The sequence below is a fragment of the Dendrobates tinctorius genome, unplaced genomic scaffold (assembly GCF_039654945.1).
Source record: "Dendrobates tinctorius isolate UK_male_01 unplaced genomic scaffold, ASM3965494v1 ptg000237l, whole genome shotgun sequence".
Classification (NCBI taxonomy): domain Eukaryota; kingdom Metazoa; phylum Chordata; class Amphibia; order Anura; family Dendrobatidae; genus Dendrobates; species Dendrobates tinctorius.
In genome coordinates, this window is record NW_027361904.1 from 751453 (window position 1) to 779087 (window position 27635).

The 27635-nt window shown below is 45.6% G+C and overlaps 1 protein-coding gene across 1 annotated transcript in view; it reads left to right on the plus strand.

Moving 5' to 3' along the window:
* Positions 1-26336, plus strand: part of LOC141060477 (uncharacterized) — a 31118-nt gene extending 4782 nt beyond the window's left edge. The window contains 7 exon segments of the mRNA XM_073556740.1: positions 6767-6867; positions 8977-9153; positions 9237-9360; positions 9441-9505; positions 9724-10840; positions 24440-25852; positions 25855-26336. Of these exon segments, the coding sequence (XP_073412841.1) occupies positions 6790-6867; positions 8977-9153; positions 9237-9360; positions 9441-9505; positions 9724-10840; positions 24440-25852; positions 25855-25985 (3105 nt within the window). The 5' untranslated portion in view covers positions 6767-6789 and the 3' untranslated portion in view covers positions 25986-26336.
* Positions 26337-27635: the final 1299 nt, after the last annotated feature.

The window sequence follows — 27635 nt, forward strand, 5'->3', positions numbered from 1 at the left end:
ATCAGGAACCGGCTCCAGAGACAGTGAGGGCATCAGGAACCGGCTCCAGAGACAGTGAGGGCACTGGAAGTCTGCTCCAGAGAATAGGTGTAACTGCTGTGGGTTTGAACCCAGACGCATGACAACCGGGACCTGGACTCTCCATAATCAGCTGAACAGAACCCCTTCCATCTCAACGTGACAGATCTGGGAGCAGTGATCTCTGTGTGATGTCACTGTGTGATCTCCATCCTTTGTTTCTTGCCATTATCGCTGCTGTTCTCCCTCCCTGTAATGGTGCACTAGATGTGGAAACCTGGCTGCTATTAATATAATCCCTGTACTGGGATAAGGAGGACCTCCTGGATTAGGTGCATGGAGTGACTGCTGGCCGGTGGAGGGAGAACAGGTGTGATGAGAAGTCAAAACCAGAAGGTCAAAGTCCGGGAAAGAATGCGAGACCAAGTGAGAAATGAACAACTGAAAGATGCGGGATGACAAAGCAGCAGACCAGGGTCAGTAACAACTTATAACTGGCACTGAAAAGTAACTGCAGGGGGTTAAGCAGGATTTTCCCCCACACAAGGCTGACGGCAGAGAGCGGACCACTACTGATAACCAGTACGCTGCAGTAAGACATAGATTCCCTACTGGGTGGCACCATAAGTCCCAGCAATGCTAATGTTAAATAGGAACATGTCATTGCCTGCACACAGTGCAAGAGCGGCGCCACCTACAGGCAGAGGTCACGGGAGAGGGTAAAAAGGGTGGTTAGTTTTTTAACCCCTTATTGAAAAAGCCCATTTGCAGCTTAATGACCGGGCCGATTTTTACAGTTCTGACCACTGTCCCTTTATGAGGTAATAACTCTGGAACGCTTCCATGGATCCCGGTGATTCTGACATTGTTTTTTCGTGACATATTGTACTTCATGTTAGTGGTAAAATTCCTTCGATATGACTGGTGTTTATTTATGAAAAAAAAGCGGAAATATGGGGAAAAATTTTTAAAATTTAGCAATTTTCAAACTTTTAATTTTTATGCCCTTAAATCAAAGAGATAAGTCACACAAAGTACTTAATAAATAACATTTCCCACATGTCTACATTACATCAGCACAATTTTGGAAACATATTTTTTTGTTTAGGAAGTTATAAGGGTTAAAAGTTGACCAGCGATTTCTCATTTTCACAACAATATTTACAAAACCATTTTTTTAGGGTCCACCTCCCATTTGAAGTCACTTTGAGGGGTCTATATGATAGAAAATACCCACAATTGACACCATTCTAAAACCTGCACCCCTCAAGGTGCTCAAAACCACATTTAAGAAGTTTATTAACCCTTTACGTGCTTCTCAGGAACTGAAGCAATGTGGAAGGAAAAATTTGATATTTAACGGGTTTTTTTTTTTACAAACATTTTACTTCAGAACCAATTTTTTTTTTCACAAGTGTAAAAAGAGAAAATGATCCACAAAATTTGTTGTACAATTTCTCATGAATACGCCGATCACCCATATGTGGGGGTAACACACTGTTTGGGCGCATGGCAGAGCTCAGAAGGGAAGGAGCGCCGTTTGACTTTTTCAATGCAGAATTGGCTGGAATTTTGATCGGACACTATGTTGGGTTTGGAGAGCCCCTGATGTGCCCAAACAGTGGAAATCCCCCACAAGTGACACCATTTTTGAAACTAGACCCCTTAAGGAGCTTATCTAGATGTGTGGTGAGCACTTTGAACCTCGAAGTGCTTCACAGAAGTTTATAACGTAGAGCCATGAAAATAAAAAAATCATATTTTTTCCGCAAAAATGATGTTTTCACCCCCATTACTTTCCCAAGGGTAACAGGAGACATTGGACCACAAAAGTTCTTGTGCAATTTGTCCTGAGTACGCTGATGCTCCATATGTTGAGGTAAACCGCTGTTTGGGCACACGTCGGGGCTCGAAAGGGAAGGAGCACCGTTTGACTTTTTGAATGCAAAATTTGCAGGAATCAATGGTGGCGCCATGTCGCGTTTGGAGACCCCCTGATGTGCGTAAACAGTGGAAACCCCTCAATTGTAACTCCAACCATAACCCCAAACCTAACCATAACCCAACACACCCCTAACCCTGAGCCCAACCCTAACCACAATTCTAACCACAACCCTAACCCCAACACTACTCTAATCCTAACTCTTATCCCAACCCTAACTATAACCCTAACCACAAACCTAACCCCGACACACCCCTATCCCTAATTCCAACCCCAATCCTAATTCCAATCCTAACTCTAATTCTAACCCTAACTCACTTTAGCCTAACTCTAACCCTAATGGGAAAATGAAAGTAAATATATTTTCTTTATTTCATTATTTTTCTCTAAGGGGGTGATAAAGGGGGGGGTTTATTTACTATTTTTTTTTTTTTTATCACTGTGACCAAAATAAACCAATAGGAAAAATCTTCCTATTGTTGCCGGGTGCCAGACAGCAGATCTCGGCGGGAGCACTGCACATGTGCCCACCGTTTTCTTCCCGGAAGAAGATGGCAGCGCTCATGTGGGGAAGCACGAGGGCCGAGGAGCATCGGGGGGGATCGGGGACCCTATTTCTCTCTCCTCTGATGTGCGATCACATCAGAGGAGAGAGAAATTAAATGGCACATAGGACTTTTTTTTTTGCGGTCGCCGTGTTAGGGTTGCGGATCGCACTAAATATAAAATATGAGAAAGTGCGATCACAACCTTGGGGTCCAATGGCGGAGTACTAACTAAACACCGGCGGGTTAACCACTGACCCGGTGTTTACGGGGATGAACTCTGTTACTTCACAGAGCCGCTGTAACAGATGCTGGAGCCTGTTAACTTCACAGGACTCAGCGGAGTGAGCGCTAGTGTATAGTGTCAGGACTCAGCCCCAAAGATGCTGGGTTAGAGTCCTTCTAGACCACTAGCGTTCGGCACCGCAACTGCTGTGCCAGGAAGAAACCGAATTGAAGATATAGCGCACCTAGTGCGCACAGCACCGCACTGGCGGACGCCACTAACCACCGAAACTTAAGGCTAGGAAAGCGCATGTATTGTGCACGGCGACGCACTGGCGGTTGCTGCTACCAGACGCAGTATAGTAGTATCTTGTGCTGGATGGCACAGTTAGGTGCTAAATGTGGTGCAGAGGACTGGATGCACCGTGGCACATAGGCAATGCCAACTGTAGGCGCTGACTGAACTCCAATACCCTAAACACATGCACAACCAGAGGGAGGGAGTATATAATGAGTCAGTCACCTAAACACATACATCTATCTTCACACACAACTACAAAATACTGTCTATACTAGAGCATGGCCGAGCGGCCATGCGAACCTTTTATAGCGGCGTCCTTCCAGGACCTTCTTGATGGTCCAATCGGAACAGGAACGGGACCTGAGCATGTGACCCCCGAACTCCAATGGGAAATTGAGCCACGGGCATGCTCAGTGGAGAAAAAAAGGGACCTAGTCCCAGGAGCTGCTCGCCGCTGGCTAGTGCAGGCTTCAATAGCTGAACCAGGAATGGCAGCAGCAACCAATCCGACAGCACTAGCTTGAGCAAGGCGCCGGGAAAGACGTCTTTGCTGAGCAGCCTCCTCTGCGGCCGGGACTGAATGGGAGACCGCAGATGGCAAAGCTTGGAATTCCCCCTATGCAGAGGGAGGACCCCGACGCCCAACACGCCGTTATACGGTTAATAACAGAGATCGCAAAAATGGGGTGTGGAGAAATGTGGTTAGTGGGTGCTCTTATCCACTAGCCCGGCTGCCTTTAGAAAGACTGCATGGACCAAGGCTCATACCACTGAACGCCCGCTCTATCTCCTTGTGGGCAGAACACTACACATACAACACAGGGTTAGGGTAAAACAGTGTGGCCAAGCTTTATTGGACCACAACACCCAGTAGCAAACAGAACAATTCCAGCAATTTCCCCAAGATGGTGCACATTACAAGGTTTCACTCCTCCGTTGACTCACCGGGATGCTAGTGGATGTTATGTCAGAGCTCCCAGGGTCGCTAGTCCACCTGTGATAACACACAGAGAGGAGGTCACGACAAGCGTAGGGAGATAACCGAGAGCAGTCCTGTGTTCTTTCAGCCGGGTCTGACATACCCTCAGCCGGGATCCTGAACAGTTTCTTGTCCGTTGGGTGTTTAGCAGAATGTCTGGCTAGTAGCTCTATGTGATGAGATGAGACCCCGTCTCTCCGTCTCAGGGTCTTTTATACCCAAGGCAGGTAAGCTAGTTTTAGAATTACCCAGTGTCCTTCAGTACACCCTCACCCTTTCCCTATCTAAAAGCAAGTCAACAAACTGATTCCAGAATATAAACAAACATCAGATAAGAACACACTATGTTGCATGGTATATCATTGTGCAAGTCAGTCTTCTTACATAGTAACATAGTTTTGAAGGCTGAAGGAAGACCTTATGTCCATCTAGTTCAGCCTATTTTTAGTGCAGCTGTTCTGCATTGTTGATCCTGGGGAAGGCAAAAAACCCACAGAGTAGAAGCCAATTTTCTCCATAGGGAAAAAAATTCCTTCCCCTAAGCTGGGTCAACCATCTACCTATAATATTCTGTTATTCGTAACCTTCTATATTGTTACTCACAAGAAAAGCCTCCATTCCTTTCTTACATTCATTCAGTGAGTTGGCCATCACCACTTCCTCAGGAAGAGAATTCCGGAGCCTCACTGCTCTTACCGTGAAGAACCCTCTTCTATGCCGGTGCAGAAATTGTCTTTCCTCCAAACGAAGAGAATGCCCCCTTGTTCTGGTCACAGTCCTTGGTACAAACCGTTCATTGGAGAGATCTCTGTATTGCCCTCTGATATACTTGTATATATATATTAGGTCTCCCCTAAGTCTTCTCTTTTCTAGAGTAAATAGACCTAATTTTGATAACCTTTCTGGGTATTGTAGTGAGCCAACTCCATTTATCATTTTAGTAGCCCGCCTTTGAACCCTTTCAAGTTCAGGAATGTCTTTCTTGAGCACCGGCGTCCAAAATTGCACACAATCCTCCAAGTGTGGTCTGACGAGTGATTTGTACAGAGGGAGAATTATGTTTTCATCTCGTGTCCCCAGACCTCTTCTAATGCATCCCATGGCCCTATTTGCTTTGGTGGCAGCTACCTGACACTGGGCACTCCAATTTAGCTTCTTATTGACTAAGATGCCTAAGTCTTTTTCCATGTCTGATTTTCCCAGCAGTTTCTCATTTAGTAATTGTAGCATCTGTTTCTCCTTCCCATGTGCATAACCTTACCTTATCTGTGTTAAACCTCATTTGCCATTTTTCAGCCCAATTCTCCAATTTACTCAAATCTGTCTGTAGTTGCAAACTGTCCTCCTTTGTGATAACTTCCTTACATAGTTTTGTATCATCTGCAAATACTGATATTTTACTGTGTAAGCCATCCACTAGATCATTAATAAATATATTAAATAGTAGAGGGCCCAATACTAACCCCTGTAGTCCCCCACTAGTAACCCTGGCCCAATCTGAGGATGCACCATTAATAACCACTCTTTGTTTTCTATCACTAAGCCAGCTACCTACCCATCTACACACATTTTCCCCTAGCCCGAGCTTTCTCCTCTTACTTACCAGTCTTTTATGTGGGACAGTGTCAAATGCTTTAGAGAAGTCGAGATAAATGACATCCAATGATTCTCCTTGGTCCATTTGAGAGCTTACATCCTCATAGAAGCTGATCAGGTTAGTCTGACAGGAGCGATCCTTCATAAATCCATGTTGATATGGAGTTAAACATTTATTAACATTGAGATATTCCATAATGGTATCCCTTAGAAACCCTTCAAAAATTTTACCCACAACAGATGTTAAGCTTACCGGCCTATAGTTTGCAGGTTCCCTTTTACACCCCTTTTTGAATATTGGCACCACATTTGCATGCCGCCAATCAAAAGGAACAGACCCTGTTTCTATAGAGTCTTTAAATATAAGGAATAGAGGCCTGTCTATCACATTACTTAACTCCCTCAATACCCGAGGGTGAATGCCATCAGGGCCTGGTGATTTGTCAATTTTAATCTTACTAAGGCGGTTCGGCACTTCTTCCTGGGTTAGGCAGGTAATAATGGGGAGTTTACATTATCACTCTGCATTTCCCCTGGCAAATCCTTTTCCTGTGTGAACACTGTTGAGAAAAAAGTATTTAAGACATTTGCTTTTCCCACATCGCTCTCTATGATTTCACCCTCATTGTTCTTTAAAGGGCCGACACCATCAATTTTAATCCTTTTACTGTTTATATAATTAAAGAATAGTTTGGGGTTTGTTTTACTTTCCTTAGCAATGAGTCTCTCAGTTTCCACTTTTGCTAAATGTATTTGTTTTTTTACACATTTTATTTTTTTCTTCGCCCACCAGAATCCACACTTACATCCATAAGCCAAATATACAGACAAAAAGTCAATTCCTCCAGGCCTGGTAAAACATAGCCGTCTGGGCAATTAAGATATACTCTGGTTTCTTCACACGGGGTCGGTAAAAACCGGCCAGAATCATGTTCTCTGGGGTCTCAGTCTAGACCCCAGAGAAAATCCAACTCTGGGGGGCGCTATACACTTTTTCCACAGCGCCGTGAATTCACGGCGCTGTGGTTTAAATGCACTTAACTACCGCCGTTAAAAGGCGTATCGACGTTAAGGGGTTAAACATGTTTCCTTTGTTTACATTGTTTTTTTCCTTTCATGTTCTTATAATAAAGAATCCACTGCTGATAACGTCTCTGCAGGAATCTTCCTGATTGTGTCAGGGATGAATAAGGACAGAGGCAAGATGGCGGAGAGGATAATAAACCTCACCCTGGAGATAATCTTCCATCTTACTGGAGAGGTGAGAGGTTCTGATGTCATCACATGACCTCATTATCTATGGGAATAACAGGGGATATGACCGGAGAGGTGAGAGGCTCTGATGTCATCACATGACCTCATTATCTATGAGAATAACGGGATATGACTGGAGAGGCGAGAGGCTCTGATGTCATCACATGACCTCATTATCTATGTGAATAACAGGGGATATGACCGGAGAGGTGAGAGGCTCTGATGTCATCACATGACCTCATTATCTATGGGAATAACAGGAGATATGACCGGAGAGGTGAGAGGCTCTGATGTCATCACATGACCTCATTATCTATGGGAATAACAGGGGATATGACTGGAGAGGTGAGTGGCTCTGATGTCATCACATGACCTCATTATCTATGGGAATAACAGGGGATATGACCGGAGAGGTGAGAGGCTCTGATGTCATCACATGACCTCATTATCTATGGAAATAACGGGATATGACCGGTGAGGTGAGAGGCTCTGATGTCATCACATGACCTCATTATCTATGGGAATAACAGAGGATATGACGGGAGAGGTGAGAGGTTCTGATGTCATCACATGACATTATTGTCTATGGGAATAACGGGATATGACCGGAGAGGTGAGAGGCTCTAATGTCATCACATGACCTCATTATCCATGGGAATAACAGGGGATATGACCGTAGAGGTGAGAGTGATATGATTGGGTCACCGAGGAGGAAAATAAGACCAAGCTAAGTCACAGAAAACCAGAGAGGTTGGTAACTACGCGGATTGCAGACCCCTGATCCTAAGCACACAACTAACAGCAGCCGAGGAGCGTACCTACGATGATTCTAGACGCCTCGTCACAGCCGGAGGATTAAATACGCCTAAAGCAAGAAAAGGGGAAATCTAAACTGCCCCAGAGCAGACCCCAAAGGAATAGGCAGCCCCCACACATGTATTGACGGTGAGACAAGATGAAAGCACAAACACAGGTAGGGAAATAGGCTGAACAAGCGATGGGGCCCACACTAACTAGAAAGGACAGGAAAGGAAAGACACTGTCTGCAATCATGCCAAAAAACCCTGCAAAAATGTCCAACACTTCTGATAGCAAAAAAAAACCTGAAGTCACTAGACTTCACCCACTATATCAGCACTCTGAAATATTCTGAGACAGAGCAAAAAGAGACCAAACTAGTAAGGGACAAAAAGCAAACTGGCACATACAGTGACATAAGAATGGAAATTCAGCACAGCCCCAGCCGGGTCTGGCTGACCACACAAAAAACTGAATAGACCAAACCAAAACAAATGTGAACATTAGCAGAGAACACTTAGCTTGAGAAGGCAGGAACTGAGCTGGAAACTAAGACCTCAGGAGGCAGGAAAAAATCACCAGCATAGGAATAGGGAGTTGGCTGTCTTAAATCCAGTCTGAGACTCCAGATGTCCAATCCTCATTATCAGGTGGCAGGTCTCTGTTAATTAGATCAGCTTCATTACATCCTGCCACCACCAGAGGGAGCCCGGAAAGAGAACTCACAACTCCTCTGTCAGCACAACCAGCTCCCTCACCAGAAACCAGAGGCAGACCAGAAAATGAGTTCACAACATGAGAGGCTCTAATGTCATCACATGACCTCATTATCTATGGGAATAACGGGATATGACCGGAGAGGTGAGAGGTTCTGATGTCATCACATGACCTCATTATCTATGGGAATAACTGGGGATATGACCTGAGAGGTGAGAGGCTCTAATGTCATCACATGACCTCATTATCTATGGGACTAACAGGGGATATGACCGGAGAGGTGAGAGGCTCTGATGTCATCACATGACCTCATTATCTATGGGAATAACAGGGGATATGACCGGAGAGGTCAGAGGCTCTGATGTCATCACATGACCTCATTATCTATGGGAATAACAGGGGATATGACCGGAGAGGTGAGAGGCTCTGATGTCATCACATGACCTCATTATCTATGGGAATAACGGGATATGACCGGAGAGGTGAGAGGTTCTGATGTCATCACATGACCTTATTATCTATGGGAATAACGGGATATGACCGGAGAGGTGATGGACTCTGGAGGTGTCTGTAGTGATATTATTAATGTCTCCACACTCAGGATTACACAGTAGTGAAGACCTCTAGTGATCGCTGTCAGGCCCCTATGTCTGAAGGACGGGGAGGACCCCTGAGCCCAATCACGGGGCCCTCACCTCACCCCCGGATTAATGAGGACATCAATGACCAGAAGATCCTAGAACTCACCAGCAAGATGATTGAGCTCCTGACTGGAGAGGTGACGCTGCTGGGAATGCGGGGACATTATACAGGACAGCACTGGAGGATTCTGGGTGATGATGGTATCATTGTGTGTGTCAGGTTCCTATAAGGTGTCAGGACGTCACCGTCTATTTCTCCATGGAGGAGTGGGAGTATCTAGAAGGACACAAGGATCGGTACCAGGAGGTGATGATGGAGGAGCACCGGCCCCGCACATCACCAGGTAATAGACAGGACTAAATACACACGGCCTATAATTCTCTGTATGTAATAATGATGTCAGTCCTGTCTGTGTCTCCTCAGTTCTCTCCAGTAAGAGGACAACCCCAGAGAGATGTCCCGCTCCTCCTCCTCCACAGGACCATCAGGTAGATGGAGATCTCCCTATGATGTGTAGACGGCTGTGACGTCCTTGTGGTCAGTCTTGTTTTCTCCTCCAGTATTATATGTTTTATACTTGTGTAATGAGAGCGGTGGAGACGGCAGGATCACAGTTGACCACGGACATCACATGTCCAGATCTTCTCACCATTATTCCCGGGGACTTCTCCAATCATCGGGGACTTTTACAATATTTGTTTTGCAGCTTTTGGATCTGGAAAAAGATCTGAACAATATTAATGATCCAGAGAGAAATGTGAGGGGCGATCAGAGGTGTGAAGAGGAGACCCCTAATGTGAGGAGCGATCAGCGGTGTAAAGAGGAGACCCATAATGTGATGGACGATCAGCGGTGTAAAGAGGAGACCCCTAATGTGATGGACGATCAGCGGGGTGAAGAGGAGACCCCTAATGTGAGGGGCGATCAGCGGGGTGAAGAGGAGACCCCTAATGTGAGGGGCGATCAGCGGTGTAATGAGGAGACCCCTAATGTGAGGGGCGATCAGCGGTGTGAAGATGAGACCCCTAATGTGATGGACGATCAGCGGGGTGAAGAGGAGACCCCTAATGTGAGGGGCGATCAGCGGTGTAAAGAGGAGACCCCTAATGTGAGGGGCGATCAGCGGGGTGAAGAGGAGACCCCTAATGTGAGGGGCGATCAGCGGGGTGAAGAGGAGACCCCTAATGTGAGGGGCGATCAGCGGCGTGAAGAGGAGACCCCTAATGTGAGGGGCGATCAGCGGTGTAAAGAGGAGACCCCTAATGTGAGGGGCGATCAGCGGTGTGAAGAGGAGACCCCTAATGTGATGGACGATCAGCGGGGTGAAGAGGAGACCCCTAATGTGAGGGGTGATCAGTGGTGTAAAGAGGAGACCCCTAATGTGAGGTGCGATCAGCGGTGTGAAGAGGAGACCCCTAATGTGATGGACGATCAGCGGGGTGAAGAGGAGACCCCTAATGTGAGGGGTGATCAGTGGTGTAAAGAGGAGACCCCTAATGTGAGGGGCGATCAGCGGTGTGAAGAGGAGACCCCTAATGTGATGGACGATCAGCGGGGTGAAGAGGAGACCCCTAATGTGAGGGGTGATCAGTGGTGTAATGAGGAGACCCCTAATGTGAGGGGCGATCAGCGGTGTGAAGAGGAGACCCATAATGTGATGGATGATCAGCGGGGTGAAGAGGAGACCCCTAATGTGAGGGGCGATCAGCGGTGTAAAGAGGAGACCCCTAATGTGAGGGGCGATCAGCGGTGTGAAGAGGAGACCCCTAATGTGAGGAGCGATCAGCGGTGTAAAGAGGAGATCCCTACAGATCACTGCGCAGGTGAGGGACTTTAGATGAATATTCACTTTCAGCACATTCTGAATTGATAATGATGTGATCCTGTTATATGTGAGGTCACACGTCATCATTTTTAATATGGATGATAATATAATTATTTTTAACACAAAATTAAATGTTCGGTTTTATCAGTATTTTATTTATTATCTCTGCAGCCGCTGGAGGCTGCCATTTTTATTAGCTGATGTGCAAGTGTCTGAGTTCCTGTGCCCAGGGACGGTGTATTTGTGGTGTGTAAATGGGTTTTGGGGACTGCGACTGGTGTCTGAGCAACCTCCTACAGGGGTTTATCACAGTGATCAAAATGGACATTAAATGAATGCTTGGATTCGCACTGCGCATGCGCCCGACATTTTCTTCCCGGACCAAGATGGCGGCGCCCACCGGATGAAGCAGGAGGACCCGAGGACCACCTGGGGGGGGGGGGGATGGGGGACCCTAGTTCTCTCTCTTCTGATGTGTGATCACATCAGAGGAGAGAGAAAGTGAAAGTAAAATTGCGGCTTTTTTTTTTTTTTGCGGTCGCCGTTATCTATCTATATACACTCACTGGCCACTTTATTAGGTACACCATGCTAGTAACGGGTTGGACCCCCTTTTGCCTTCAGAACTGCCTCAATTCTTCGTGGCAGAGATTCAACAAGGTGCTGGAAGCATTCCTCAGAGATTTTGGACCATATTGACATGATGGCATCACACAGTTGGCGCAGATTTGTCGGCTGCACATCCCTGATGCGAATCTCCCGTTCCACCACATCCCAAAGATGCTCTATTGGATTGAGATCTGGTGACTGAGGAGGCCATTTGAGTACAGTAAACTCATTGTCATGTTCAAGAAACCAATCTGAGATGATTCAAGCTTTATGACATGGCGCATTATCCTGCTGAAAGTAGCCATCAGATGTTGGGTACATTGTGGTCATAAAGGGATGGACATGGTCAGCAACAATACTCAGGTAGGCTGTGGCGTTGCAACGATGCTCAATTGGTACCAAGGGGCCCAAAGAGTGCCCAGAAAAAATTCCCCACACCATGACACCACCACCACCAGCCTGAACCGTTGATACAAGGCAGGATGGATCCATGCTTTCATGTTGTTTACGCCAAATTCTAACCCTACCATCCGAATGTCGCAGCAGAAATCGAGACTCATCAGACCAGGCAACGTTTTTCCAATCTTCTACTGTCCAATTTCGATGAGCTTGTGCAAATTGTAGCCTCAGTTTCCTGTTCTTAGCTGAGAGGAGTGGTACCCAGTGTGGTCTTCTGCTGCTGTAGCCCATCTGCCTCAAAGTTCGACGCACTGTGCGTTCAGAGATGCTCTTCTGCCTACCTTGGTTGTAACGGGTGGCAATTTGAGTCACTGTTGCCTTTCTATCAGCTCGAACCAGTCTGCCCATTCTCCTCTGACCTCTGGCATCAACATGGCATTTCCGGCCACAGAACTGCCGCTCACTGGATTTTTTTTCTTTTTCGGACCATTCTCTGTAAACCCTAGAGATGGTTGTGCGTGAAAATCCCAGTAGATCAGCAGTTTCTGAAATTCTCAGACCAGCCCTTCTGGCACCAACAATCATGCCACGTTCAAAGGCACTCAAATCACCTTTCTTCCCCATACTGATGCTCGGTTTGAACTGCAGGAGATTGTCTTGACCATGTCTACATGCCTAAATGCACTGAGTTGCCGCCATGTGATTGGCTGATTAGAAATTAAGTCTTAACACACAGTTGGACAGGTGTACCTAATAAAGTGGCCAGTGAGTGTATATATATATATATATATATATATATATATATAAAAACGCCTTATCGTGTCTGTCTGTAACCGAAATCGCGGGCCGCTGACTGGTCGCGGCCGCCAGGCCCCCGCCAGGCCGCAACCAATCAGCGACTGGCGTAGCTGTTTGTAACGGTAAGCTGCGCCTGTCGCTGATAGGTCGCGGCCGGCGCAGGCCTTATTTTGTAAAAAAGAGAATTAAAATAAAGAAAAAAGGTTATTTTCACCTTCCGACGGCCTCCTGTCTTCTTTCCACGCACCCGGCCTCGCGTTCCCAGTAATGCTCTGCGGCTTAGACCGCTGAGGACGTCATTCTCGCGAGAGCGAGAAAGAAGACCGACGTCATCAGCGGTCTAAGCCGCAAAGCATTACTGGGAACGCGAGGCCGGGTGCGTGGAAAGAAGACAGGAGGCCGTCGGAAGGTGAGAATAACTTTTTTTTATTTTTTAATATTTTTGTACAGGGCCGCGGCAGTGATTGGTCGCGCCTACAGGGCTGCGTTGCTGATTGGTCGCGGACAGAGGGCCGCGTCGCTAATTGGTCGCGGCTACACGGAAAGGGGGGTGAGGGGACCATACATACCAGGATTGGGGGGTGAGAGAACCATGCATACCAGGACTGGGGGGTGAGGGGGACCATGCATACCAGGAAAGGGGGTGAGGGAACCATGCATACCAGGATTGGGGGGGTGAGAGGACCATGCATACCAGGAAAGGGGGGTGAGGGGTACCATGCATACCAGGATTGGGGGGTGAGGGGACCATGCATACCAGGAAAGGGGGGTGAGGGAACCATGCATACCAGGATTGGGGGGTGAGGGGACCATGCATACCAGGATTGGGGGGTGAGGGAACCATGCATACCAGGATTGGGGGGGTGAGGGGACCATGCATATCAGGAAGGGGGGTGAGAGGACCATGCATACCAGGAAAGGGGGGTGAGGGGACCATGCATATCAGGATTGGGGGGTGAGAGGACCATGCATACCAGGATTGGGGGGTGAGAGGACCATGCATACCAGGATTGGGGGGTGAGGGGACCATGCATATCAGGAAAGGGGGGTGAGGGGACCATGCATACCAGGAAAGGAGGGTGACAGTGAACATACATACTAGGATTGGGGTGTGAGAGGACCATGCATACCAAGAAAGGGGGGTGAGGGGACCATGCATACCAGGATAGGGGGGTGAGGGGACCATGCATACCAGGATTGGGGGGTGAGGGGACCATGCATACCAGGATTGGGGGGTGAGAGGACCATGCATACCAGGACTGGGGGTGAGGGGACCATGCATACCAGGATTGGGGGGTGAGGGGACCATGCATATCAGGAAAGGAGGGTGAGGGGACCATGCATACCAGGATTGGGGGGTGAGGGGACCATGCATATCAGGAAAGGAGGGTGAGGGGACCATGCATACCAGGAAAGGGGGGTGAGGATACCATGCATACGAGGATTGGGGGGTGAGGGGACCATGCATATCAGGAAGGGGGGGTGAGGGGACCATGCATACCAGGATTGGGGGGTGAGAGGACCATGCATACCAGGACTGGGGGGTGAGGGGACCATGCATACCAGGAAAGGAGGGTGACAGTGAACATACATACCAGGATTGGGGTGTGAGAGGACCATGCATACCAAGAAAAGGGGGTGAGGGGACCATGCATACCAGGATAGGGGGGTGAGGGGACCATGCATACCAGGATTGGGGGGTGAGAGGACCATGCATACCAGGACTGGGGGGTGAGGGGACCATGCCTACCCCAAAAGGAGGGTAAGAGGACCATGCATACCAGGATTGGGGGGTGAGGGGACCATGCATATCAGGAAAGGATGGTGAGGGGACCATGCATACCAGGAAAGGGGGGTGAGGATACCATGCATATCAGGAAGGGGGGTGAGGGGACCATGCATACCAGGATTGGGGGGTGAGGGGACCATGCATACCAGGATTGGGGGGTGAGGGGAGCATGCATACCAGGAAAGGGGAGTGAGGGAACCATGCATACGAGGATTGGGGGGGGTGAGAGGACCATGCATACCAGGAAAGGGGGGTGAGGGGTACCATGCATACCAGGAAAGGGGGGTGAGGGATACCATGCATACCAGGATTGGGGGGTGAGGGGACCATGCATACCAGGAAAGGGGGGTGAGGGATACCATGCATACCAGGATTGGGGGGTGAGGGGACCATGCATACCAGGAAAGGGGGGTGAGGGAACCATGCATACCAGGAAAGGGGGGTGAGGATAGCATGCATATCATGAAGGGGGGTGAGGGGACCATGCATACCAGGATTGGGGGGTGAGGGGACCATGCATACCAGGATTGGGGGGGTGAGAGGACCATGCATACCAGGAAAGGGGGGTGAGGGGTACCATGCATACCAGGAAAGGGGAGTGAGGGATACCATGCATACCAGGATTGGGGGGTGAGGGGACCATGCATACCAGGAAAGGGGGGTGAGGGATACCATGCATACCAGGATTGGGGGGTGAGGGGACCATGCATACCAGGAAAGGGGGGTGAGGGAACCATGCATACCAGGATTGGGGGATGAGGGGACCATGCAAACCAGGATTGGGGGGTGAGGGGACCATGCATACCAGGACTGGGGGGTGAGGGGACCATGCCTACCCCAAAAGGAGGGTAAGAGGACCATGCATACCAGGATTGGGGGGTGAGGGGACCATGCATACCAGGACTGGGGGGGTGAGGGGACCATGCCTACCCCAAAAGGAGGGTAAGAGGACCATGCATACCAGGATTGGGGGGTGAGGATACCATGCATACCAGGATTGGGGGGTGAGGGGACCATGCATACCAGGAAAGGGGGGTGAGGGGACCATGCATATCAGGATTGGGGGTGAGGGGACCATGCATATCAGGATTGGGGGGTGAGAGGACCATGCATACCCCAAAAGGAGGGTAAGAGGACCATGCATACCCTAAAAGGAGGGTAAGAGGACCATGCATACCAGGATTGGGGGGTGAGGGGACCATGCATATCAGGAAAGGAGGGTGAGGGGACCATGCATACCAGGATTGGGGGGGTGAGGGGCCATGCATATCAGGAAGGGGGGGTGTGGGGACCATACATGCCAGGAAAGGGGGGGTGACGGTGAACATACATACCAGGATTGGGGTGTGAGAGGAACATGCATACCAGCAAAGGGGGGTGAGGGGACCATGCATACCAGGATTGGGGGGTGAGGGGACCATACATACCAGGAAAGGGGGGTGAGGATACCATGCATACCAGGATTGGGGGGTGAGGGGACCTTACATACCAGGAAAGGGGGGTGACGTTGAGCCATATATATGAGCCATCCTGTATATACCAGGATTGGGGTGTGAGAGGACCATGCATACCAGCAAAGGGGGGTGAGGGGACCATGCATACCAAGAAAGGGGGGTGAGGGGACCATGCATACCAGGATTTGGGGGTGAGAGGACCATGCATTCCAGGATTGGGGGGTGAGGGGACCATGCATACCAGGAAAGGGGAGTAAGAAGACCATGCATACCAGGAAAGAGAGGTGAGAGGACCATACATTCCAGGATTGGGGGGTCAGGGGACCATGCATACCAGGCTAGGGGGTTGAGGGGTAGCATGCATATCAGGATTGGGGGTGAGAGAACCATACATATCAGGATTGGGGGGTGCATTATTGCATTATTATTATTAAATCTTTAAAAATAAACTGCATATATATTCTAGAATAACCAATGCGTTAGAATCGGGCCACCATCTAGTACGGTTAATAACGGCGATCGCAAAAGCGGAGTCGGTAAAAACCGACCCGATTCATATTTTCTGGGGTCTCGGCTAATTCCGGCAACTGAGACCCTGGAGAAAATCCGACTCTAGGGGGGTGCTCTACACTTTTTCCACAGCGCCGTTAATTAACAGCTCTGTGGTTTAAATACCCTTAACTAGCGCCGTTAAAAGGCGTATCGGTTGTTAAGGGGTTAAAAGTGATTGACATAAGACTGTCGTTGATACGGTTTTTCAAGGTTGTCCCTATATAACATCCAACAATAATCTGCCATCATTGAGTTATGCCAAAACCCCTGGTAGCGGTGTTCTATTACTTTAATGTCCTGGTGAAACCGCTCGCCTTGTTCATCGCTTACATTCCCAAGATTTTGAGTGAAGAAATCTAAATGTGAATGCAAAAAGTGCATTTTCAGAGACATGCGAAATCCAGGACACTGGCATGCATTTAGCGGTTCCGCAACACCTTCAACGTATTTTGGAGATTTTTTTTTTTCCTAAGAAGTTTTCACAGATCCACTTGAAGCTTTTCCAAGCTCTCAATTCCTTATCATTTAGAGTTCCTTCAAACACATCATCTCTCTTATGCTCTCTGATCTGAGGACCAACAAACACCCCTTCCTTCAGTTTGCTGGAGAATTTCTGTGAAATGTACTGGAACCCTTGTGAATTTGTCTTTGCCATGCCTTTCACAAAGTTTTTAATCGATCCCAACTTTATATATAGTGGAGGAAGAAAGATTTTTATTGGCGCAGCTGAAGGATTCTGCTGAACATTGTCTCTACCTGGAGCCTACATGTTTCTCTGTCCCCAATCATAATGCTCTACTGTATTTCTACTATCCCATAAACACAAGAAGCAGCAATATTTTGTGAAACCTCCTGGCATCCCCATTAGGAGACCAATCACTCTCAAATCTCCACAGATGTTCCACTGATGATGCTTATATTGTATAGCATCCAAAACAACTGACAGATTTTCATAACTTTCCTTTAGATGACACGAGTGAGCATCAGGGATTGATGGTTTCATATTTCCATTGTGAAGCAGCACTGCTTTCAAACTTCACTGGGATGAGTCAATAAACAGTCGCCAATGTGCAACAAAAAACTCTTGATTCAGTTCTTCAAAGAGGCCGTTCACATTGTTACAGGACACCATTGGGCCATCAACTGGGAAAAATTGTTACAGTGTCACTTCTGTTCCGGTAATAACACACTTTGACATCATCATGAAGACGATTCTTCTGTTTCAAACTAGATGCAAGAAGTTCAGCTTGATGTTTTGACAATGAAAGGTCCCTGATGAGATCATTTAATTCATGTTGAGTGAAGCGTTCCGGCTGCTCCATCAGGTACATACTCATCTTGACTTGAGGTCTCCATGTTTTCTCCAGTAGCTTCAGCTCCATAGTCTTCATATTCTACTTCATTTTCATCCAATCCAGACAACGGTGGTTCAGGAACTGGCAAGGTACCATCATGTGGAACTGGCCTAATTGTAGATTCAAGTTCAGGATAATAAATCTTATGTTTGTTCTCTGTAGAAAAGCCTTTCAGTGTGACAAAACAAAAGTAGCAGTCATCACTATGATTTTTGAGTTCCCTCCAAATCATGGAAGCAGCAAATGGCATAGCCTCATATTCAACCAGTCACAAAGACCATTTGAACAACTTGAACATATCACACGAGGGGCCCAGCTTTTGTCTTGATCACCAAGTGGACACTTACAGTCCATCTGGTATATCTTATTAATATCATGAGTGATTGAACGTACGTGGCTTTTTGGTGTAAAAGAGCCACACACATAGCAGAATCTGCTCGGATGATTGATCCACTGTTGGGGCATTTTTCTCCCTTAAATCAGATCAGACAGTAGAGTAAGTTCAGGTCAATGGTGACAAAATAAAAAAAAATGCGATGAGCCAACCGACTATATGTAGATATTTCCCCAGAGATGACAGAGGCAGCTTGTATTTAGAGCTGATGTTACTGGAGGTAATCTGGTAGATGACTATATACAGTGGTGAGGTGAACGGGTCAGCCTGTTACTTACTGATGGACATTGGCAGACAGGCAGTTTCTCAGTGATATTGGCTGCTTTCAGGTTCTCTCTCTGGTGAGACCCTCACTCAGTTACACCTCAGTGGCTGAGCTGTTTTCTTCCCTCTGAGGCGACTTGCCCTCCCAGAAATGCAGTGAAAATCCTTTCGCAATGGCGGCTGTCCACTGACTTCCCCTTTGTCTCCCTGTGGCCGGGCTCAGATCCCTGTAGAGGCCGGTCTCCTGTCAGTCTCGCATACCAGTCCTTACTTGCCATCACCATCCTTTTCTAACTGACTGAAATCATACCGCCTCATAGCAGTAAGCTCCTCCCCATAACATGTGACTTCTCGAGAAGCAGTCATTGGTTGATTGCACTGTCAATACTCCTTCCCATAAAACTCACTAAAACCTTTATCGATGTTGTCCCTATAAGAAAATTCACAATTAGGACAAGCTAAGAAATGGGAATAACACAGGAAAAACCACTTACATTGAAAATGCAGAAATAATGTAATAACAAAATACTTCTACAGTGGGGAAAAAAGTATTTAGTCAGCCACCAATTGTGCAAGTTCTCCCACGTAAAAAGATGAGAGAGGCCTGTAACTGACATCACCACAACTATGAGAGTCAAAATGAGAAAACAAATCCAGAAAATCACCTTGCCTGATTTGGTAAGATTTATTTTTCAGATTATGGTGGAAAATAAGTATTTGGTCATTAACAAAAGTTCATCTCAGTATTTTGTTATATATCCTTTGTTGGCAATGACAGAGGTCAAACATTTTCTGTAAGTCTTCACAAGGTTGCCACACACTGTTGTTGGTATGTTGGCCCATTCCTCCATGCAGATCTCCTCTAAAGCAGTGATGGTTTGGGCCTGTCGCTGGGCAACACGGACTTTCAACTCCCTCCAAAGGTTTTCTATGATGTTGAGATCTGGAGACTGGCTAGGCCACTCCAGGACCTTCCTATGCTTCTTATGAAGCCACTCCTTCATTTCCCTGACAGTGTGCTTGGGATCATTATCATGCTGAAAGACCCATCCACGTTTCATTTTCAATGCCCTTGCTGATGGAAGGAGGTTTTCACGCAAAATCTCACGATACATGGCCCCATTCATTCTTTCATGTGGACGGATTAGTCGTTCTGGTTCGTTTGCAGAGAAACAGCCCCAAAGCATCATGTTACCATCCCCATGCTTCACAGTAGGTATGGTGTTCTTTGGATGCAACTCAGCATTCTGTCGCCTCCAAACATGACAAGTTTTGTTTCTACCAAACAATTCTACTTTGGTTTCCTCAGACCATATGACATTCTCCCAATACTCTTCTGGGTAATCCAAATGCTCTCTAGCAATCTTCAGACGAGCCTGGACATGTACTGGCTTAGGTAGGGGTTCACGACTGGCACTGCAGGATCTGTGTCCCTGGCAGCGTAGTGTGTTACTGATGGTAGCCTTTGTTATGGTGGTCCCAACTCTATGCAGGTCATTCACTAGATCCCTCCATGTGGTTCTGGGAATTTTGATCATCGTTCTTGTGATCATTTTGACCCCACGGGGTGAGATCTTGCGTGAAGCCACAGATCGAGGGAGACTATCAGTGGTCTTGTATGTTTTCTATTTTCTTATTATTGCTCCCACAGTTGATTTCTTCACTCCAAGCTGGTTGGCTATTGCAGATTCAGTCTTCCCAGCCTGGTGCAGGGCTACAATTTTGTTTCTGGTGTCCTTCAACAGATCTTTGGTCTTCACCATAGTGGAGTTTGGAGTCAGACTGTTTGAGGTTGTGGACAGGTGTCTTTTATACTGATAACCAGTTCAAACAGGCACCATTACTACAGGTAATGAGTGGAGGACAGAGGAGCCTCTTAAAGCAGAAGTTACAGGTCTGTGAGAGCCAGAAATCTTGCATGTTTTTAGGTGACCAAATACTTATTTTCCACCATGATTTGCAAAATAAATCTTGCCAAATCAGACAAGGTGATTTTCTGGATTTGTTTTCTCATTTTGTCTCTCATAGTTGTGGTCTATGATGTCAGTTACAGGCCTCTCTCATCTCTTCAAGTGGGAGAACTTGCACAATTGGTGGCTGACTTAATACTTTTTTTCCCCCACTGTATCTCAGAAACTTTGTAATAGAGCAAAACTAAGCATATTTTTGGACTCAGCACATCAAACTCCATAAAACAGACATATTACCTTTTTCTGATGATTTTTTGTGCTTACCAGTGTTATTGATGCAGAGAAAATATGTCACAAACGCAACAAAAACTTATGGTGGGCACAGAGCCCTAGATTGCTGATTGTTGGAGGTACGAGTCCTGTTAATAGAATTTGCAGCTATCAGATATTTGCAGTGGGTACAGAAAGTATTCAGACGCTTTCAAATTTTTTACTCTTTGTTTCATTGCAGCCATTTGAGAAATTCAAAAAAGTTGATTTTTTTTTTCTCATTAATGTGTACACTCTGCAACCCATCTTGATGGAAAAAACAGAAATGTAGAATTTTTTCAAATTTATTAGAAAAGAAAAACCAAAATATCCCATGGTCATAAGTATCCAGACCCTTTGGCTCAGACACTCATATGTAAGTCACATGCTGTCCATTTCCTTGTGATCCTCCTTGAGATGGTTCTACTCCTTCGTTGGAGTCCAGCTGTGTGTAATTAATCTGATAGGACTTGATTTGTAACGGCGCACACCTGTCTATATAAGACCTCACAGCTCACAGTGCATGTCAGACCAAATGTCTGACAATCTTGATTGCTTGTTTCTGACCAAATACTTATTTTCCACCATAATATGCAAATAAAATGAAAAAAAAACAGACAATGTGATTTTCTGGATTTTCTTTTCTCAGTTTGTCTCCCATAGTTGAGGTCTACCTATGATGTAAATTACAGACGCCTCTCATCTTTTTAAGTGGTGGAACTTGCACTATTGCTGACTGACTAAATACTTTTTTGCCCCACTGTATATCTGGCGGCCTGCAAGACAGGCCCCAAGGTATTTGAAGGATCAGGCTATCCCTCACAGGTTCACAGTCTGATGATGTCATTTGGACCGCCCCCAGGACCAGGCCAGATGGTGATGCACCAACCCCCTCATGACTGACAGAGGAGCGGAGCCTGCGCCCACCAGATGCCTGCGCAGGAGCCCCTTCTCTGTCACCACCACCCACGGGAAACCACGGCGCCTCCTAGTGGCCAAGGCAGGACCGTCCCCGAGTCTGATGGTGACGTGACCGCCCGGCGCCTCCCAGTGGTTGAGACCGGAACAGCAGTCCCTGTATCTGACGGCGACGTGACAGTCCGGCGCCTCCCAGTGGCCGAGGCAGGAACAGCTGTCCCTGTATCTGACGGCGACGTAACAGTCCGGCGCCTCCCAGTGGCCGAGGCAGGAACAGCAGTCCCTGTGTCTGACGGCAAAGTGACAATACCAGGGTAAGGGGATGTGGGGTCACTGTAGCTCCCCCAAAGATAGTACAGGTCGGGATTTTATCCTCAATTCTAATCTCCAGAATTTTGAAAAACCTGACTTAACTCCTTCCCACAGGAAAGTATTTCTCAGAGTTTTTCCTAGGCTGAAGTAAACAATCATCATTTCTTGCAAGAGAAAAAAAGATGTTCATTCACCGAAAGCTCCTGCCCTTCCAAAAGAAAACTCGCTGTTCTATAAGAGAAGCCATGTCCAACGTAAAGGTAGAATTATACCCACTGATAATTCACTTTTTATAAAACCGTGCCAGCACAGTTATATTCCCTCCATTGTTGACTTCTTCCAGCAATTGAATCTTATTTTAGATGGATTCTTTGAGCATTTTTGAATTACACTGAGTTAAGGATGGGGGAAGGGTGTAATCTCGTGTGCTGTCTTTGGGGACTTACGAAAAACAAATTATTGGTAGGTATAATTCTACCTTTTTCCAGCATTATGGAGACCATGTCTCAAGGCAAAGTTATAACAAAGTGGCTCGGTGCTAATGGAGAATTGGCCTCAGGTTCTCAATGGGACCGAAATCTGAGGAGTTTCCCGATCGTGGAACCAAAAATGTAAATGATTTACATTTTTGGTTCCACGATCGGGAAACTCCTCAGATTTCGGTCCCATTGAGAACCTGAGGCCAATTCTCCATTAGCAACAATCTAAAACCCAGAAATTTTGATAAACTCCAACTACTAAGAAGGAGACAACAATGAGCGGTCAGAGTTTGACGCAGAAGTTGATTTCCAGCAGCCGGGGCGAAGAGCAGAAGTCTGGAGAAATAATGGCCAGTGCTGTACTCTGTGCGCAGAATTGTTAGGTGATTTGTATTTTTGATGAGTAGTTTTATTATTGAACATCTCCAGTGCTGTCAGTCAGTCCACAGGGTTAATAAACCTGAATATTTAAGAAAGTAAAAATGCAGTTTATCCTTAGATGTCTATTAATTCTGCTCACAGAAATATTCAACTAAATGAAAAACATAAATTTTCCATCTCGGTTGTTTATTTTCATCCGTTACACTGAGATAAAGAACCGAACAACTCAAAATGTACAAAATACATTTCTCACATTTCAAAAAAAATCTCAGTGATCAAAATAGTAATATGGCCGCCCTTCTTCTCAATAACAGCCATAAGCTCCATCCATGGAGTCTGTCAATTTCTTCATCATTTTGGACAGCACCAACCACAGCTCCAGACACTGATCAGAGAGGCGACTTTTACTTCACCATAAATCTTCCGTGTAAGAAGGGCTCACAAGATCTCTCTAGGGTTTAGGTCCAGTGAGGACGGGGCTGGGTCATTATTCTTCATCTTTAATGCCTTTTCTGGCTGCCAAGCGGTGGAGACATCAATGCTGTGATGGACCATAGTTCGGCAGAAAAATCATGGTTTTCTTCAAAGATGCAGACTTTTTCCTGCGTCCATCTCACTGACTTCTAAGAGGAAGAGGAGGCCCATTACTGATCCAGCCACAGGCCCCATCCTTCTGTTTTGTCCAGATCCACTCTCATCTCATCAGTCCATAAAACCTGTGAACAATCAGTATCAGACATACTGTATCTTGGCCCAGACTTGACGTTCCCACTTCTGTGTCTTGCTCAGTGGTGGTCGGGTTCAGCCTCCTCACCTCGGCCATGTCTCTAAGCATTGAACACCTTGTACTTCTGGCCTCCAGGGAGGTTGCATCTCTAGAATATGACAGCACTGGAGGAAAATGGCTTCCTGGTCTCTTCACGTTTGAGTCTTCTCAGATCTTTGGCCGTTAATCTGTCTTTTTTTTCTCAACAGATTTTATGTGACACTGCTGAATATTAGTAACAAAACTTTTTATGGTTTTGTGATTGTGTAATTCTGTACACGTTAATTAAGGGTGTTGTATCCTTAGGCCACATCCTCCTAAATTACACATGTATTGTTTTATCTATTTTTTCTTTTTGTTTAAACTATTTTTATTACTTATTTTTCATTAATAATAATAGATTTGCAGAATATAAAGAAATTAAAAGGAGCACAAAACTGACATTGACAGGGCGTTCAGTGAGCACCCAGCTTCCATGGTAGCCCATCGGCACTCCTCGATTTTGTCGTGTGCACAGAGGTCGGAACCATGTAACCATTGCTGTGGCATCTAAATAGTTAAACAGCAGCAAATGGAGCTAGGGATTGTGATGAGATGGACGGCATTTAACAGCTTGGACCTACAGGTTCACTTATTATTCTCCACTGGGTAATTTTCTGAGAAAAGAGCGGTGACCGACATGAGACATGAAGATGTCTTCAACACAAAAGTAGAAAACCGCAACAGAAAAGCCTGTTATCATAACATTGTGATCTAGTGATCCCTGCTCTGAGATAGTTATTGGTTGCAAAACAGATCACAAAGTTATTAAATGAATACTTCTCAATTGTAATGTCCTATAACGTCAGTACAATCGTTATATTAGGTAATATTGCTATAAAATAATATAATCAGTTTTTTCTTTGCAGATGACTGTACCGGGAGCTCAGACGAACATTCAAAATCTTCACATGATAATGCAGATGTTTGTAGCATCATTCCATATGGATGTGAGAAAAATTCCAATATTGATGATATACCTTCCGCCCGTCATATCCAAAATGTATCATCTGATCCTGTGAAACAGATCCTATCTACTGATTCATCACAGACTGCAAAGCAAAATACAAGTTACAGATCGGGTGTAAAACGTCAAAAAGTTCCCATAGGGGAAAAGCCATATTCATGTTCAGAATGTGGGAAATGTTTTTCCGCAACATCAGGTTTGGTTACACATCAGAGAATTCACACAGGGGAGAAGCCATTTTCATGTTCAGAATGTGAGAAATGTTTCATGAGAAAAAAAGATGTTGTTAAACATCAGAGAATTCACACAGGGGAGAAGCCATTTTCATGTAAGGAATGTGGAAAATGCTTTACTAATAAATCAAATCTTGTTAGACATGAGAGAACTCACACAGAAGGAAAGCCGTATTCATGTTCAGAATGTGGCAAATGTTTTAGTCAGAAACATCATCTCTTAACACATCAAAGAATTCACACCGGGGAGAAGCCATTTTTATGTTCAGAATGTGGAGAAAGTTTTACAATGAAACAAGTTCTTGTTAAACATCAGAGAATTCATACAGGGGAGAAGCCATATTCATGTTCAGAATGTGGTAAATGTTTTTCCACAACATCAGGTTTGGTTACACATCAGAGAATTCACACAGGGGAGAAACCATATTCATGTCAGGAATGTAGTAAATGTTTTACTGAGAAACAACATCTGATTAGACATCAAAGAGTTCATACAGGGGAGAAGCCATTTTCCTGTTCACATTGTGGAAAATGTTTCATGATGACAACAGATCTTGTTAAACATCAGAGAATTCATATGTGGGAGAAGCCATATTCATGTTCAGAATGTGGCAAATATTTTTCCGCAACATCCGGTTTGGTTATACATCAGAGAATTCACACAGGGGAGAAGCCATTTTCATGTAAGGAATGTGGAAGATACTTTACTAATAAATCAAATCTTGCTAGACATGAGGGAACTCACACAGAAGGAAAGTCATATTCATGTTCAAAATGTGGGAAATGTTTTAATCAGAAACATCATCTCACAATACATCAAAGAACTCACACAGGAGAGAAACCATTTTCATGTTCAGAATGTGGGAAATGTTTTACCCAGAAACCTCATCTCATAATACATGAAAGACTTCACACAGGAGAGAAACCATTTTCATGCTCAGAATGTGGGAAATGTTTTATTCAGAAATCTGATCTTATAACACATCATAGAATTCACACAGGGGAGAAGCCATTTTCATGCCCAAAATGTGGAGAATGCTTTACCCGTAAATCAAGTCTTGTTAGACATGAAAGATCTCACACAGAGGGAAACCAGTTTCATGTTTAGAATGTGGAAAATGTTTCACTGTTAGATCAGATCTTGTTAAATATCAGAATTTACGCAGGAAAAGCCACTTTCAAGTTCAGAATGTAGAAAACATTAAGTATTTTTAACCCCTTCCTGACATGGCCAATTTCCGTTTTTGCAGTTCTGTTTTTTACTCCCATTCTTCCAAGAACCTTAACTTTTTTATGTTTCCATTGATACAGCCGTATGAGGGCTTGTTTTTTGCCTGCGTGAGTTGCACTTTTGAATGACGCCATACATTTTATCATATAGTGTACTGGAAAACAGGAAACAAAATTCCAAGTGCGTTGAAATTGCAAAAAATTTTCAAGTCCGCCAAAGTTTTTTGGGGTACGCAGATAGATACCAAATGTGTATAGTGTTTTGTTTTGTTTTTATTTGTGGTAAAAAAAAAAGGGGAAGTTTGTAAAATAAAATAAAAAATTAGCTTTTGTTGACATTTTTTCGAAGCTCATAATGTTCATTTTTCAAGATCTGGGCATTGGTGACGGCTTATGTTTTATGCCCTGAGCTTTTTTGCTGATACTATTTCGGGGTAGTTATGATGAATTAGCCATCAAGTGGAGGGAAAGATGGGCTCAGCGTGTGAGCTCACATCACAGGCAGGTACCGCTACGTCATATTTCGGAAAGGGGTTAATTCAAGTCTGATTGAATATCAAAGAAATCACACAGGGTTGAAGCCATTTTTTTTTTTACTCGAAAGACTATGCAGAGTATATAGACAAGACTGCATGGGATCACAGCTGATTCTTTCTGTGGAGTAAAACATTTCCCTGTCTGGGTAAAAACAGCCTCGGTGATCCCATGCTGTCCTGTCTGTATACTCTGTATTGTTTCCTCCCCTGCTCAGAACCGGTGGTTTGTTCGGACCATGTCCCTGCACGGTCAGACACGGCCATTACACAGTACACAGCAGGGGCACATTTATAAGATTATCTCAGCACAGGAACATTTTTTAACACATTCATTTGTGGAACTTTGATTAAAATGTACCCTTTTGGTCATCGTCAGGGAGGGGGCTCTCTCCGTGCTTCCCTGAGACCCCCAGCGCAGAGCGATGTTCTGCACTGCTCTGGGGGCCTCCTTCCCTGCAGGTCCCCGGATCCAATATGGCCGTAGGGGCCTGCAGGGAGGCGGCTTCCTCAGTGCCTGCAGAGAAAACCTACATCAGCGAACTGACATATTACAGTAATGTCCCCTGATGGGACAATGTACTAAAGTAAAAATAAAAATGTGTAAAATTAATTTATAAAAAAAAAATCGCTAAATACAAAAAAAAATTCCATAATAAAAGAACACATTTGGTTTCGCCGCGTCCATAACGACCCGCCCTATAAAACTGTCCCACTAGTTAACCCCTTTAGCGAACCCCTTAAAAAATACAAAGCAAAAAACAATGCTTTATCGTCATACCGCCGAACAAAAGTGCAATAACGCGCGATCAAAAAGACGCATATAAATAACTATGGTACCGCTGAAAACGTCATCTTGTCCCGCAAAAAAACGAGCCGCCACACAGCGTCATCAGTGAAAAAATAAAGTTATAGCTTGCAAAATAAAGCGATGCAAAAATATTTTTATATAAAATTGTTTTCATTGCATAGAAATAAAAAGACCTAAATGAGGTATCACTGGAATCGTACTGACCCGAAGAATAAAACCCCTTTCTAAATTTTATCACACGCGGAACGGTGTAAACGCACCCTCCAAAGGAAATTCATGAAATGCTGTTTT